Raw genomic sequence first — 16,585 nt, 5'->3', positions numbered from 1 at the left:
TTAAATGTAATAATAATAGATTTCGGTTTATTAATACTATAAATTTCATCAATATTCGTGACAATACTCAAACACACCCTGTATCGTAATCCTATTAGTCTTACAAGTGCAAGCAATTTCGTAATTTCCTAACAGCACTATTACATTACCGTATAATACAGCCTTAATAATAAATGAAGTTATTTAGTTGAATAGGATAGTTTAGCCATTATATAAAGCTCATCTAGATAGTAAGCGAATATTGGTTTGCAGTAATCTCGGTGGGCGGGTTCGCTAAACAACAAGACATTACCTGTGTTTACTGGTAAATAACCTGCCAGATAGATAGCACTAAATATCTACACTTTCTCTCAGGTCTTAGGTTCTATAGTGTACTCGCATTTGGGTTTCGCTTGCGATTGCGTGATATTAACCCTAGAACCGTACCCATATTAAAATTTCATTAACGGTACCCAGGGGTACAAGTGTACCCCTATGAAAAAAACAAGATTACAAAAAGATTATTAACTTTTATTAAATGTTGACTTATTAAGGTCATCTTAACATTCATTTAGGTCCTAATAATTTAATTTATCATGGCATTTTTATATTTTTTTACAATTTACACACACTTTACGTTGGTGATCAAAATGTATTAAAATTTTTCACTTCCTGCACTGTGTGCGGTACTGACGGAATTTTAACGTGGATATTCACAGTTACATCTCAGATTTTGAAACAGCAGTGGTCCCTGCAGTTATTGGTAATTGTTGTCCTAAAATATCTCCATTACTTATTTGTAGAGACATTGGCAAAGTTATGTACTGAAATCGTTCTTCTAGGTGAAGTTCTTTATAATAAAAAATTAAAATTTTTTCGTCAGGTTCATATTTTGATGCCTCACCAAGTACCAGCTCTTCTTGTTATTCCACCTCCCACAAAAAATCTAAATTCATCCATCATTTGCCATCAAAAAAAGAAAATCAATAACTCAGGTATTCAAATCATGCAGCAAATCATAAATTTGTTGAAAATACAAATTCCTACACTATTTAACAATAACAGTATGTATATAACATGAATGTAAAGTAAACTTATAATTGTACATTAAAGTTATCAATAAAAAATATAAAATAAAACGACCAAAAGGTGAAAAAATAAAATAAATGAACCTTAAAATACTTACGTTCGTAGTACCCAGGGGTACTGGAGTACCCCGACAGGTTCGTACGACGTGTTCTCAATAGCTTGACAACTGATCGAATACGGTATCTACGTGTCTCCTCATCCCCGACAAATACACGAACGCGCAAAAGAAACCGTTGTTTAGAAAAAAAAATATAGAAGATTTTCTGAATTTTTTTTCATTTGTACCCCAGGGTACGGTTCTAGGGTTAAATGACTTTACATTCTCCGTGACAAAATTTTCAGATTTATTTTATTAAATAATAATGCTTAAACATCTATCATCATTCATGACATCAGCATTTGTAATATTTTAGCATAATATCTACATATTTGCAAACTCAACAATAAAATACTTGAATAGGTACCAAAATTTCATGACTAGAACGTTAACATTAGTATTTTTTCAGACCCAGACACAATATTCAAGAACATTTTAGTTTATTTAACATTGATTCCTTATTTATTAATTGTAAAAAAAAGTATAGCTTTATATACAGCCTGTACCGCTATGTCGTGCCGCCCCGTAGTGTTGATACTAACGCCTACCTCGCCTACTGCTTGAATGTTACTGCATTTATTCTAAACGTATTGTTATTTACTTAAATGCAATACAATTGTATTAAGTGAAGTGTTCTCTGGGGATTGGGTACAGTAAGAGCCTGCAAAGATTTCTGATTGAATTTACATTGTTTAATTATTTAAAGAAAACATTGTTTATTATTATGTATGTTATTTGTAAATATTTAAATTATTTTTATAGAAATAAAGAGTAGGTATTTCATTGGTCATTCATAGAACTTTTTGGACAATTACTATAATTGTCCAAAAAGTAGAGTAAGAAAAATTTGGTTATAATACCTATTGAATAATCATAAATATCAAAATAAAGAAAGTTTTTCAGACTAGATATTATACCATTGTGGTTGAGTTTATCGCAAGAAATATTTCAACTTATGATACTTTCAAGAAAGGCAGCTACAAAATATCTCATAATTTAGTCCGCAAATAAACAGAACAAATGTTGTAATATTGCGTAAGAAATAACAATAGGTCCCTCGGGAGCTGTTCGTTAGAGTAACTGTAAGGGTGTGATTGAAGTAATGGCTCCGAAAATACGTGTCAAGACTAGGCGACGACCGTGTATTCGTTCACGTTTTGTATTTAATGTTGAATAATGTAATTATTTTATATTTTTCGTAAGTAATCGTCAAAACTTGCCTTACAGCTTGTAAACTGAGAAAAAATATTCAATGTAAAATGAGCTCTACATTTTTCTTTTTTGCATTAATTAAGTCCAAAAATGTTTATTTACAATTATTTGATAAATAAATTATTACAAAAAACTTTCTTACTATTGCTTATTGATTACTTTGGGAATACAAATAATTATAATATAATCAAGCGTAACGAATGGAAATTTAACCTGATGTAAGCGTCTCAGGACATTTGATATACAGGGAAATCCGGTGTGCAGATTAAGTTCTAGTGTTATACGGCAATGCCATTCTAAAAACATACGTATTAAGTTCTGATAAATAGTTGTTAGTTTTTGTATTAATAAAAAAAACTACCTATAACCTTCGCTCAGCATACTGCCTATTGTGAACTATCCAGATAAATCCCTATGTTTATTAAAATATCAAACTCATCCAGCCCTTTTTTTTTGGTAACAGAGAAAAACAGGATTTCGTTAAATCACCGTCTATAATTAACCACCATGACATGAATTAGCTGTCGCATTCCACTACGTACCTATGAATGTTCCCACTTATTTTTTAACTTTTTATAAGGAATTAACATAACAAGCCGTGGGTGTATCAACTAGTAACATGTGGATAATTGTTTGCTCATTATGGTCATCGTGAAGCGACGATTAAGTGACTGTAGTGATAATTTAGAAAGCCCTTTTTATACGAGAAACTATGTAAATAAAGACGTTAAATTTGGGCATGTTAATGATACGATAATTGGAGGGAAGACAGGTTTTAGAGCCAATAAAGATGTGAGAGATGTTTATTATTTTATAGCGTGCGGGATTATGACATTTCATATTAATTTTGTATTCAATTTTATTGACTTGCGTGAGTTGAGATTTCTAATGAGGAATTCCGAAGTCAAATTATAGGAATCAAATTTATACCATAAATTGTGTCTATAAATCAATTAAAGTATTCTAAAACATTACACTTTTTGAAGAACTAAAGTATCCATAATTGAATGAAATTAGATTTATGCATAGTCTTATCATTGCATTTGTAAAATACTACAACAGATTACGAATACGAATTAGTAAACGAAAGTAATATTTTAAAATATTATAAATAAATACAATGTAAAGCTTTACCACATGTCGGAAGCGCAGTTCCAGTCAAACAGTTGCCAATCGCGCGTCACAATATCAAAGGGCAGCAATAAAATCGACGACACCTCGAAGGGCCCTCAGAAGTCAAGCAAACATCCCTTCACCGCTCCTTGAGTTAAACGCGGCTGTTCTTGACAAATGTGCTGTGTTTTTATGTTCCGTTTGCGTAAATTCAGTTCCACGTATGTATATATAGGTTGTGCATTTGAATATGTAAGAAAGCTGAATATATCTTCACTAGCTGTACCGCGCGGTTTCACCCGCGACGAACCCGCAGGCAAAAGTATTCTACAGCTCACGTGTTATTCCGATGTATGACCTAAATTACTGTAAAGTTTCATCCCAATCCCGCAGTTTTTTCGTGAAAGAGTAACAACCATCCATCCATCCATCCTCACAAACTCTCTCATTTTCTAGTACCTATAGGAAATAGTATAAAATTAAAGGACATGCTATCAAAATAGTTCTGTTTTCTTAATAATATTATAGTTACACTTTCCTGATATATTCTGCGATTAGTAACCTAAAATACCTATAATATAGAAAACTTATGAATAACGAAGGGCGCAAAGCTTAACATTTATACTAATGAACTGGAATATTATTACTAATTTCTTAACCCGTAATATTCGCTAGCCTCACACAATGCCGTTCCACATCAGGCAATTGGGAGCAGACGCGATGTCTTTTTGTTTGTATCTGGGGACATTCCGTCGTCTGATGGATGGCCTTCATTTGCAGCGCCAATGACTCTCATTTACACCGCCCAAGATTTACTGGCTCTCTCCTCCGTTCTGCTAAGTGAATCACTAATACTGGAGATGGGAGTGAGCCGCTTCTAATGTACCCGTGGCGTTTTATTAATGGGCGTAGGTCTGTATGTGTGTGTGTGTGGTACAAAGTCCATTGAGAGGCGTGAGACCTTTGAAATGAGGTACCATACCATCAGGTATCATATAGGATACCATCAGGCCAACTAAAGTTCAGTACAGTTCTTTGCCAACTCTCACAACAAAAAGATATTCATTTTTATATCTCGAAGTGAAACATGGAACATTGTAGCTTTTTACACGGATTTGAATTTGAACCTAGTAGTAGTAAGACATACAAAGCCACTTGCGCTCGTTACAAATAATTTAACATTCAATAAAACTATTCATAAACAGTTGAATTTGGACCTTTTCGCCCACATTCCGATTGTTTGAACACGCGTTAGTTTGTGCTGATCTCCGGTTTATTCGGATCCCGGAGGTAATTTTAGTTCGCAAATAGTTGCACAGGGTCGCCTAAATGTAATTGTTTCTTTGCGGCCTATCGATTGACCTACATGTGGTGTCAAGGGGTTTAGCATTATATTCGCGGGTTCGAGCGCATTGCGCATTTTGTTTGGATAAAAGAATTCATGATAATGCAAGCTTATTTGGTAATTTAATTTCTCGGTTTTCTCAGTTTTTAATAATTATGATAATTTAAATATTACGACAAATAATACGCTATTATAATGACATTAAACTTTATACTAGAAAATGTATCAAAATTCGACTTTGTTTTGGTTCGCTTTTAAAATATTAAATTTAAAAAGCGAGCATAAAAAAAGGTTATTTTTCAAAGAGAATTGAATAGGAATTGATTTAGGTTAAATATAAGTAAGAAAAACGTGCAATAATAATTGATTAATTTGCCTACTTCACGAAAATTACACGCAGTTCCGCTCCATTTGAAATCAACTGGTATGTATAAATGAAATTATTTGGCAACACTGATATTAGGTCGAAGCCTCACCTTATCCAATAAACATAAGTATTTGAAATAAACACACCTTCATGCATAATTATCAAAACACGAGCTTATCAGTAATCGCAATCTAACCTTTAATTTGAGCAGTACAATAAACATAATATTCATTATTCAGTTAATGTTAATAATTTATCTTACTAATACTTATTTTATAATTGAAAGTTGACGAATTTATTTGGCTAAAATAATTTAAACCTACAGCTAAATTATTGCCCTAACTTTTCATGTATGTTAAACGACAATAACAAATAATAGATATGATTATATACGCCAAAGTTTCCTATAGTTTCGAATTGCGGAAACCCTTCAAACAGAGTTAGTTAAAAACACAATTTATGTTTAACCACGTCCAATTTCGGAAGAAAACACAAGCAACCCACAGTTAGGGTTGAACTATAAAGTTTAAACCGCCGCCGTAACGGAGGGTGTACATAAAACCACCAGCGTGGCAGCCCTGCGTATTTCCACGCAAGTTTACTAGTCGTTAATAATTAGATGCCTGTATTAAACTCGAAACAATATAAGCGAGACCTCTCGTTTACGCGGGCCCATGGCCCTTTGTCGCTCGCAGTAATTTATTTCTCATTATTACACGCTCCTAATTCGCTTTTAAAACGCCTGTAATTTACACCTTTTCGAATTGTTAATCGCTTTTTAACCCATTGACCACCGTAAGGCCCGATCGGGGCGCGACACAATAGATTTTCTATTGTGTCTGTGATTCCGAGGACTGATGGATTAATATCGCTCTGGTTGTTGTTACAAAAGATTTAAACAGTGGATGACAAAGTTTTCTAAAATGATGGTAGGGTTATTTGTAACAGATGTTATCTGTTGTAAATATCTAAGTTTATAAATGAGAGTGTGCATATTTTTGTATGTACGTCGTTCTCATTATGAACAAAAATTATTGAATTTAAGCACGAATACAGATTAGATTACGTAGGTAGGTATGTGGACAACTCGTCTCGTCCCGTAACTAGAAATAAAAGAGGTTCATTTCTTCTAATTTTAATTTTCATTCAAATCTACTTCATCAAATTTATCTACATACAAACGGTCAAACAAATAGTGAATGGTGAAACGAATCTAATTAATGCCTAATCCACTAAGCTGCTCTGAATGCCGTATTACGACACCGTGATATTATTTGCAAATACTCGCATTTAAACGCTTACCAATTACGGTTGCGGATTATTGCTATTTACTGTATATCCCTTATAACGTGTAAACACAATAAACAACGAGATATGAAGTTAACTATGAACCTTTTGCCATGTTTGCTGGCATACTATATTTTGTAGAGTAAGTAATAATAGTTTTTTTAAGTATTCTTAATAAATAACAGTTTATGGAACACGTTTAATACTTCATATCCATTAATGCTTTGACCGGTTTCAAACTTACATCCACTTTTAGTGCTTCTACAAACTTCAAATATTTCTGAAGAAAATGGAACGTGATCATCGTTGCCTAGAATCACTTATCACTCTTCATACGCGACCGAATGTTTGTCAATTATGACATTGAATTGAAATACATCTATCACTAAAGCGTCGTACAGAGCCGTGCGTTTTCGTGTCAATTAGGACGTAGTATTGAAAAGCGATTGTTCAGTGAATAGTGTCGTACTTATCGCCAATGCCAGTAATCCCATAAGGGCTGTGTTCATATGGGATATGCCCCAAATGGGATTAATGAAATAGATTGTATGAATGGTAAAGCGTTATAAACATGGACATCGAATTGATGTAGTTGAGCGATTGTAGTGAATGGAAATTTAAAGGATTTTAGCGCGTTAATTTCGTGGAACAAAAGCGTGTTAATGCTTATTTATTTAAGTAGATATACTCAGTGATTTGCCCAATTTTTAGTTGTACCGATTAAAACTTAAATGATGATTGTATCGAACAATTTCAGACATAAGGTATTATAATTAATAAGGCGGAGTATGATCTCTCTGAGGTCATGTCGTGAAATTCCTTCGCATTCAAATTGATACAAATGCCGAGATATTATGACATTATAATCCAGTGATATAATGAATTGTTGAACTTATTTTTTTCACGTTAGAAACAATGATTTTGGTATAAGTATGTCAAATCAAATCAAACGAAGATTGCCGTTGTGGTTGCCGTCGATTGCTGTTGTCAGTTGAATACCTAATTGTCAAAATTAATATTTTAATATTAGGTAGGTATTTTTTTTTGTTTATTGAATAATCTACTACAATCTATTTTATTCAAACTCAAACTCAAACTCAAACATTTATTTATTCAATTAGACTTCTTCCAGAAGCACTTTTGAATCGTCATTACATTCTTTAAATTTACCACCGATTCGGAAAGCAGTATCTATGGAGAAGAACCGGCAAGAAACTCCATAGTTGCTCTTTTAAAGTCATGTCCATATACAATATAATTTTACATTACATGTTACTTACATCTAACTACATAATATTATATATTATCATAATATGCCAAAGAACTGTCCTGTTATTCTTACGCGACAACCCTCCATGGATTTTCATCTTCCATATATTCCTTAATGCTGTAGTAGGCTCTCTGAACTAATACATTTTTTAAATAAGTTTTAAATTTAACACTACTAAACTCTTTAATACTATGAGGAATTCTATTGTAAAAACGTATACCTTGGCCCATAAATGAATTTTTAACTTTAGCTAACCTATAAAATGGCATTTCAATTTTATTTCTATTCCTTGTGCCATAACAGTGTCTATCTCCTACTTTTGTGTGTAAGTCCGCGTTTTTGTGTACATGTAAAACATTATTAAATATATACTGTGATGGTACAGTGAGGATACCAATATTCTTAAAGAGATCTCTTAGTGAGTCCCGAGCACGTAAATTATATATAGAGCGTATGGCTCTTTTCTGTAATATAAATATAGTTTCTATATCTGCAGCCCTGCCCCATAGTAGAATTCCATAGGACATAATGCTATGAAAGTAACTAAAATAAACCAATCTAGCCGTATCTTCATCGGTGAGATGCCTTATTCTTCGAACTGCATATGCAGCTGAGCTGAGCTTAGCAGCGGTGGTGGCAACATGGGTCCCCCATTGTAGCTTCTCATCTAGTGTCAAACCAAGAAAAACAGTAGACTCGACAGGGTATAATACCTCCCCGTTTAAAATGATATCCCTTTTGACCTTTTTTACATTTGGAAGGATAAACTCTACACAATTTGTTTTTTTTGCATTCAATAATAAATTATTAGCATTAAACCAATTAGATATGCGTAAAAGAGCAGAGTTTACTTCGTCAACATTTGTGTCATATCTATCCACATTAAATATTAATGAGGTATCATCTGCAAACAGTACTATTTCACACATATCCTGCAAATAATAAGGTAGGTCATTAATATACACTAAGAACAAAAACGGTCCTAAGATAGATCCCTGCGGAACACCAATGTTAATCGGCGCACCGCAAGATTTCTCTCCATTAACAACAACGGTCTGTACCCTGTTCTGAAGATATGAAGCTATGAGGTCCTGAGATAAACCTTTGATACCATAAAAATTTAGTTTCCGTAATAGAGTGGAATGTTCTACACAGTCGAAAGCCTTAGAAAGGTCGCAGAATATCCCCAAAGCATTCTTTGAATTTTCCCATGCTTTATATATATGTGACAAAAGAGCTATTCCAGCATCAGTGGTAGAGCGCCCCCTTGTAAAACCAAACTGTTTGGCGTGCAGTAAACCATTTGAAACAAAATGACTACATAATTGGTTTAAAATCAATTTCTCGAAGACTTTGCTCAAAGTTGGTAAAATAGAAATAGGCCTATAGTTATTACAGTCTTCTTGGTCACCGCTTTTGAATAAAGGAATAACTTTACTAAACTTTAATAAATCTGGGAATATACCACAGTCACAACATTGATTAAATATAAACGCTAAATGGTTGGCAATGTTTTCTATAATATTATTTACTAAATTCACAGACATTCCCCAGAGATCACATGTTTTTTTTAAGTTTAATGTTTTAAAAGTTTTAACAATTTCATCTGCAGTCACATGTCGCAATTCAAATAATACATTACACTCCGCAACATGGTTCCTCAAATAGGACTCCGCAAGCACTGATGATGAATTTAATTTTTTAGTAATACTAACAGGGACACTACTAAAGAAATCTTCAAAAGCAAGCGCAGTATTAACGGAATATTATGATAACGATAATGCGTGAATCTCCAGGCTATAATTGATCAAACTAGTACCCAGAAGGTCAGCCCCCGGCTGTCACTCGCACGCGTCACTTTTATCGCCACGAACCCTCCGATTTTCCATCAATTGCATACATTTTCCCATGATTTCGTATTACTCATAGGATTTTCGTTTATTGTGGGGAATTGGAATTTTTACGTCTATAAAAATTGTGTGACTTTGCGTGGTTAATATTTATTTTAATATTTTTAAAAACATGCTCTATATTTTCAAGCTTTAAGTTCATAAACTATATAAACTTCCTTAATTTTATAAAACAATCTGGTAGGAATGTTATTAATATAAATTGGAATGTAATTTTCGATGAAGCACTTAGATTCGAAAAGTTCATAAATACGACAATCGCAAACTGCTTCTACCGATTAAAACTATTGTATCGCATAAGAAATTACCTAGATCCTCGTCTACGTCTCAGACTATGTGAGTCTTTGGTTTTGTCAAAACTCAACTATGCGGACGGTCCCCGTCTCCTATCTCGTACTAAAAACGCCATTCAACGAGTGCAAAATGCTTGCGCAAGGTTTTGTTGGGATATTCCTGCTCGAACGCACATCTCGCCATATTTAAAAAAAAAGCAAACATCCTTAACATGGACCATCGTAGGCGTTTACATCTTGCATCTCTTCTTTTCGATGTGATCAGTACCAAAGCCCCAGCGTACCTCTATAATAAACTGACATGGATGGGATGTAATAATGGTATAACTACTAGGGCGACCCTCGTCAAACTGGCAGTACCAAAACACCATAAATCAATTTTTAAAGGTAGTTTTAAATATAGTGCGACTAAGTGCTGGAATAATTTACCACCACCATTGCGAAACTCGAGGACCTTAGCAAGTTTTAAACATGGCTTTAAAAAACAACTTCTTACCGAGTTTCGTAACCAGCCTTAGTCGCATAGGATATTGCAGGGTACAATTATTGTGTTCATTGTTTATTGTGCTATATTTCATATCTATATTATATGTGAAAAATTATGTTATTGTGTTTTGTTTATATTACTATTGGTATTAATTTGTACTTGTGTTGTGTATTTTATTAATTGTTATATATTTATATATTATTATCTATATTTAAGTATACATAAGAAATTATAATATGTATATTTTATAACTTGAGTCTATTGACTGGCACTCCAACAAGGGGCTACTGAAAATCAGCGCTTCACAACAAGTGCAGCACATGCTGAGTAGCGACCCTTTTTAGCACCACACTGATTAGGAATAAGTCACTATTTTTATTTTTTTGCTTTTGTTTAGTTTGTATATTTTTTTTTTTCTTTTTATTATGTGTGTGGTGTTGAATAAACTTTTCTTTCTTTCTTTCTTTCTAATATTAGATTATAATTCAGCAGATACTTACTTAATTTCCCTTCATTTTTGCAACTTTACATTGCGAAGTTGTTGTTTTTTATGAATCTAAATCTGAATACTATAGTTGTTCATTCTACGATATATAAAATAGTATTTACGTCTTATCCCAACCCTTATAAAGTGTCGCCGCTATTTCGCACCGTTTATCATTTTTTTGATCAGACTGGGTCGGCCCGGGCGCTGATAACCGCTGGCTGACAGCTTTCGGTCCCGGATTAAGTTGGTAAAAGATTTAATGGCATTTTTAAGGTTTATGTGACCTGCGTTAAGGGTAGTTGTGAACGAAGGAATGGGCTGCTTGAAGTAAAAGTTTAATTTATTCATTTAGACTTTATGTAGAAGTTTTTTGGAAGCGTTCTATATTTATGTGTGTTCATGGTATGATCCACAGTTTGATATATTAGTAATTACTTGACTAACTTTTAGCTTGTGCTTTGCTTGCAAGCTTTGTGTTATAGCCTACTAACAAATTTTCACCATTCTCAATAGTATGTCAAAATCTAATGTATCTTTACTGCTATACTTTTTAATATCGGTTCAGTTGTTTTGATTTAAAACGGAAATTATAAGCATCCCTAAATATAACTATAATACCACAGATAACTAAGTACATAATTACTACGTCTAACACATTCTCGATGATTCTTACTAGTTAAAATGACAGCTGTTAGTAAAGCCAACTAAAAATAGTATATTTTTTATAAGTGGTTAGTAAGAAGAAAGCTTAATTAAATTACAGTGCATTTCCGTCAAAGGTGGAAGACCACCCTAATAACATTTTTTGTTCCCTTGGGGTTGGGATACGGGTCTACTTAATTAAGTTATTAACTTTTTATCCTATTTTATCGTTATCTTTATCTGGAATGTGAATTAGATTTATTTTATGTGATCGATACCGTGAAAGCTTTAGGTTTTATAAAGGTAATTTAAACAGCTTATTGCAGCATATGCACAGAATATAATTAATTATATTTACATACATATTATGTACTTTTAAATAACGACTTTAAACTGATATATCGTACGTTATAAAAATCATTCAAATATGTTTTGGCACGACACCATAATATAAAGATCAGATATTGAATGATGTATAAGTAGCTAGAATCTGTAATAGGTGCCTACTATTAGTATGGCTTATAGAACATCTATTTAAATCCATTACTACAGTCTCACGGCCCAGTATTATTTATACCTCCCCTAATGATCAGCCTATACCATTAGGTCTCAACTCAGTATTAATGACAGTAGCTACGAAAACAGTAATAAATATACTACAATACACTACCGTGGGAAAATAAACCGGCAGAACATCAACGCATCTAACACGTGGTATTATGAATTAAGATTTACATTACCCGCAGTCAAAATATATTTAGTACCATAATATATTACAGTCCAAGCATATCATAAATTATGACGGCTCTTGTGACACAAGGGTTATAATCATAAAAGAAATTATCACGACAGCCGCTTGTTAAAGGGGACTTAATGTTTAGTTTCCGTATTTATAATTTATTTAAGCTGATACATCATATAACACGAGGTATTTAACGTTAGATGGATTAAGAGCAAACGGTTAACCAAATATTACTCTCTAATAAAAGAAGAACTCTATATAAGGAAGCTTTCCTGTATTCATTCAGGTATATAAACATTGAATTGTAGATCTGTGGATGTGTGTATGTTTACATATTCACATAAACCTTTAATTTCTATATACATAATTCTTTTATCTAAATTAAACATATAAAACATGATATAATACAATCTCTATCACAATAAATTTTAGAGACGAAGCTCCATCGAACCACGCTATGAAAAATACACCACTTTAAGGGAGAAATACTTCTGTGCAAAGTATCGACTCTTTTACTTCCTCTATTTCATATAAAGCACCGTAAGAATAATAAAAGTTTATATTTCTTTAATTATTTGAAATACTGTGACAACCCTACCAAATCAGGCATTGAATTTAGCACGCTCCTTAGAAGTTCGGTCTCCGTTCTATTTTGCTTCTAGCCCGCATCGTGATTCGACGGGACTATAATTGTGAATAGACTATGACGACAAGTACTAGTTTCCGCTTGCTAGTGTATTTTTAAGCACTAATATAATCAAATAGATATCCTAGATTTGTTTATAACTTTTGTTTTACTTTCTTTACTTTATTATTTACTAGCTGCGCTCCGCGGCTCCGCTTCTGTTGGTCTTAGCGTGATGATATATAGCCTATAGCCTTCCTCGATAAATGGGCAATCCAACACTGAAATAATTTTTCAAATCGGACCAGTAGTTCTTGAGATTAGCGCGTTCAAACAAACAAACAAACTCTTCAGCTTTATAATATTATAAGTATAGATAAACTTAACTGCATTTTGAAAGGTAAAATTTATTTCATATTTTCTAAAATAACTAAATAATCGTTTTCTAAAAGGTGCAAGCGTCAAATTGAGCCACAAAATAACATCTAATTTATGATAAAAAGGATAGGTACAAGTTATTGCAGGTGTTGTTATAAATACAACAATTTTCCGCCCGTCGGTTTGTCCGCACTCATCCGTAGATCCATCATAACAATGACTTGAGCCTGTTTTAGAGTAAAGTGGAAATTATAATTTAGGACAGGTTTATGTACTGAATCGTTATGACAAGTTTCATAATTTCTGTATATGTTCTGGTTCATTTCAAAAACAATAATCGTCGAAAAGTGTTAGATAGGTTCTTAGTAACTTTATCAGCAAAAAACAGTAGTAACAACGCAGATTAAGTTTATTGATAAATCATGGCCTAACTTGAGTATGTGACTTAGATTGTAGATGTATGTAATCTAGGTAATAATATACTGCATCAAATTGCTATCTATCTCCATAAAAATTACATCCAAATAGGTTTTATACTTTTGAGTGGTAGAGCAACAAAATTATCGCTTCTATGCTTTGCACCTTTGTACTTTCGACATACATCCATGTCGAATTTTAAAGTTAACTAATAAGTTCATAGAAACCCAATTTATTTAGTTCCTTCAGTTTATTACTGTTGATTACAGTTATATTTTCACAATTTGATTAATTCGGAATTCCATAACAGAGGTAAATATTTATTTTAAATACAAATAGTAGTGCTGAAGTGTTGACTGCGCCGCCAACTATCGCCGGCTATCAACTCTATCAATATTTGTTCAGGCAGAATAAGCATTTCATAATCTCATCGAGAGATTGCCTAATATCTTAATTTTAGGGTTCAATAAAATGAAAGTTTTTTTAGGGCAAAATATTATAGGGTTAAAAAAGTAATCGTATTTTAAGAAAATTCCTACTTTAAGCCGACGTTCTTAAAAACGACGGTTATTTCTTCATTGGTAGTTTTTTTTTAATTTAAGAATTTTTTAATAAGAGTTTATAGATAGTATGTTCATTAATATCAATGATTCACTATTATCATAATAAAGCATAGCTTTGAAGCCGGTTTTGCTCGCTTGAGTGCAGTATTATGATTTATTGTCCCTTTGTTTCGTTTAAGTATTCAGACACGATCTGGCAAAAGAATGAAATCGGTCTAAATCTGTAGATCTGAACTTTTTGTATATTTTTAAATTTGTTTTATTTTAAAAAATAAAGTCTATAAGAATTCAGTTAACCCTTTTCAGAACGTAAGTTTTTTTTATTTGAATGATAAATATCTAAAAATAAAATTCAACAAACGTTAAATTGATCTAAAAAGAATTTATTAATATTTATTTCAATTCCTTTTTTATATACATAGTTTAATCTAAAAAAACTACAATGTACCTACATTTAGATCTTTGATATATTCAATCTAACTGTATTGAAATTGGTAGAGCTAAATACAGAAGCTGGGTGTATTTATACTTTGCTTTATAACGACATAACTCATGTTGCATTTATATGTAAATCAGTGATAATAAACACCTACAGCACGCCCACAAAATATTATTTATTAATAAAACATTAATATAAAAATTATATTTTGAATTACAATAAATTAGATAGATATCGAAATATTTACGCCACAAATAAATAGTTATGATTAGAGAGCTTTAAAAGCTTAATTTAAGCTCAATATTAATTGAATGATGAGTAGAGTTTATAAGCTCTAGCTTCGACTCGTTCTTTTAAATTAATTCATGATAAAGCTTATGTACTCTCAAATTGTAAAATAATATGACAGAAACAAACTTTAGAAATCGCTCTACGTAGAGTAAACAATAAAAATTTAGATATTTAGTGTAAGCATAATAAAATGATTTTAGTCTTTATTCATATTCTCATTTATATATTGTTTCCAGATTCCCATACCTGGAGGGCAGACGCAGTCCCCATAGTCGCGGATGCTCCTGGCGGGGCGCCAGTGCGGGCGCGCCAGCACCTCGCGCCGCAGCCGCTCCACCAGCGGCTGCTGCGGCTCCAGCACCGCGCTGCGCAGCGCCAGGTGCTGCTCCTCCAGCAGGGCCAGCCGCTCCGTCAGCCCCTGCTGCCGGTACAGGCTGTACCCGCTCGAGATCAGGCTCATCGCGCACGCACACCACAACACTGCACAATATAGCCACGGATCCCCCGGGCATGGTTCACACTCCTCCGTCTTGGCTACCTTCTCTGTCTTTGGAGGACTCTTGCCCGGAGGCTTACCTCCCGCTTTAAATATCATGGCTTCGGTCTCATGAGGATAACCCTCGCTGCACCGACTACGAGCTCATGTTCGCGAGTTCGATTCGTGTCGTGTTTTAGTTCGATGCCGTTTGTTGCTCGCAGCGACACACCCGTCTCGTGCGACGGTCGGCTCTCGACTGAATGAAACTCGCGAGCGCGGCTAAACGAAGTTCAACTTTAAAGCTGTGCTTTTGTTTGACGCTTTGTGTCGTTTTTTACATAACTAGATAATGAAATGGGATTTAGATTTAACGAATGCTAATTAAACTTACTTTTAAATCTGGCGGATATACTTTGTAGAGTCACGTCTGATGTAGAGTTGTGAACAAATGCTTGATATATTTTTGATCCGAAAATCTTTTCGTTTATTTCATGAAAAATATATTTGAGAGTCTTGATTAGAACACTTTTTCATTAAAAAAATAGCACCTGCAGAAAGCTAATATTATATCGAACAAGAATAGGAAAGATTAAAATAGGAATATTTATAATGTAATAACATAAACCAATTCTTATTATTTTTTTGTAAACAGACATAAAAATTCAAATAAAAGAAAATAGTTGAAGTGATATTACTAAACAGTGGAATAAATCGAAATATCCAATATTGGTTAACAAAATTGCTTGACTATTCACGCAGAAGCCGAGGTCGCTGGAGGCGGCATTTATTTATTCCCGTTTAACTTCAAACGTTTTCAAAAATACCTGATAATTCCTTATAAATTGAGGTAAGTATTCGTTTCTTGTGTGGGTTTGGATATTAGCGTAGCAATGAGATGAATTAATTACAAAATACTTGCTATCAATTATTTTTGTTATTATATAAAAAAAAAACTGATAATTCCTGTAACCATGGTAATTTTACTATGCTCTAATCTACAACCACTATAGGGCTTACACATGACATTGACATAATATATCTAATACATAATATTAACACGGGTTCTACATATTT

General features: G+C 33.1%; 1 protein-coding gene across 4 annotated transcripts in view; it reads right to left on the bottom strand.

Annotated features, from left to right (window-relative positions):
• LOC149908694 (uncharacterized) overlaps positions 1 to 15,766 on the bottom strand; it is a 191,180-nt gene extending 175,414 nt beyond the window's left edge. For all 4 annotated transcript variants that reach the window (XM_090102150.1, XM_090102151.1, XM_090102152.1 and 1 more), the window contains exon 1: positions 15,280 to 15,766. In XM_090102150.1, the coding sequence (XP_089958276.1) occupies positions 15,280 to 15,628 (349 nt within the window). In that variant the 5' untranslated portion in view covers positions 15,629 to 15,766. The remainder of the gene's footprint in view (positions 1 to 15,279) is intronic.
• Positions 15,767 to 16,585: the final 819 nt, after the last annotated feature.

The sequence above is a fragment of the Colias eurytheme genome, chromosome 5, assembly GCF_061535395.1.
Source record: "Colias eurytheme isolate Ceu_HAF_F1 chromosome 5, ilColEury1 Martin Lab GWU primary, whole genome shotgun sequence".
Classification (NCBI taxonomy): domain Eukaryota; kingdom Metazoa; phylum Arthropoda; class Insecta; order Lepidoptera; family Pieridae; genus Colias; species Colias eurytheme.
This window is presented reverse-complemented; position numbering and strand designations above follow the sequence as displayed.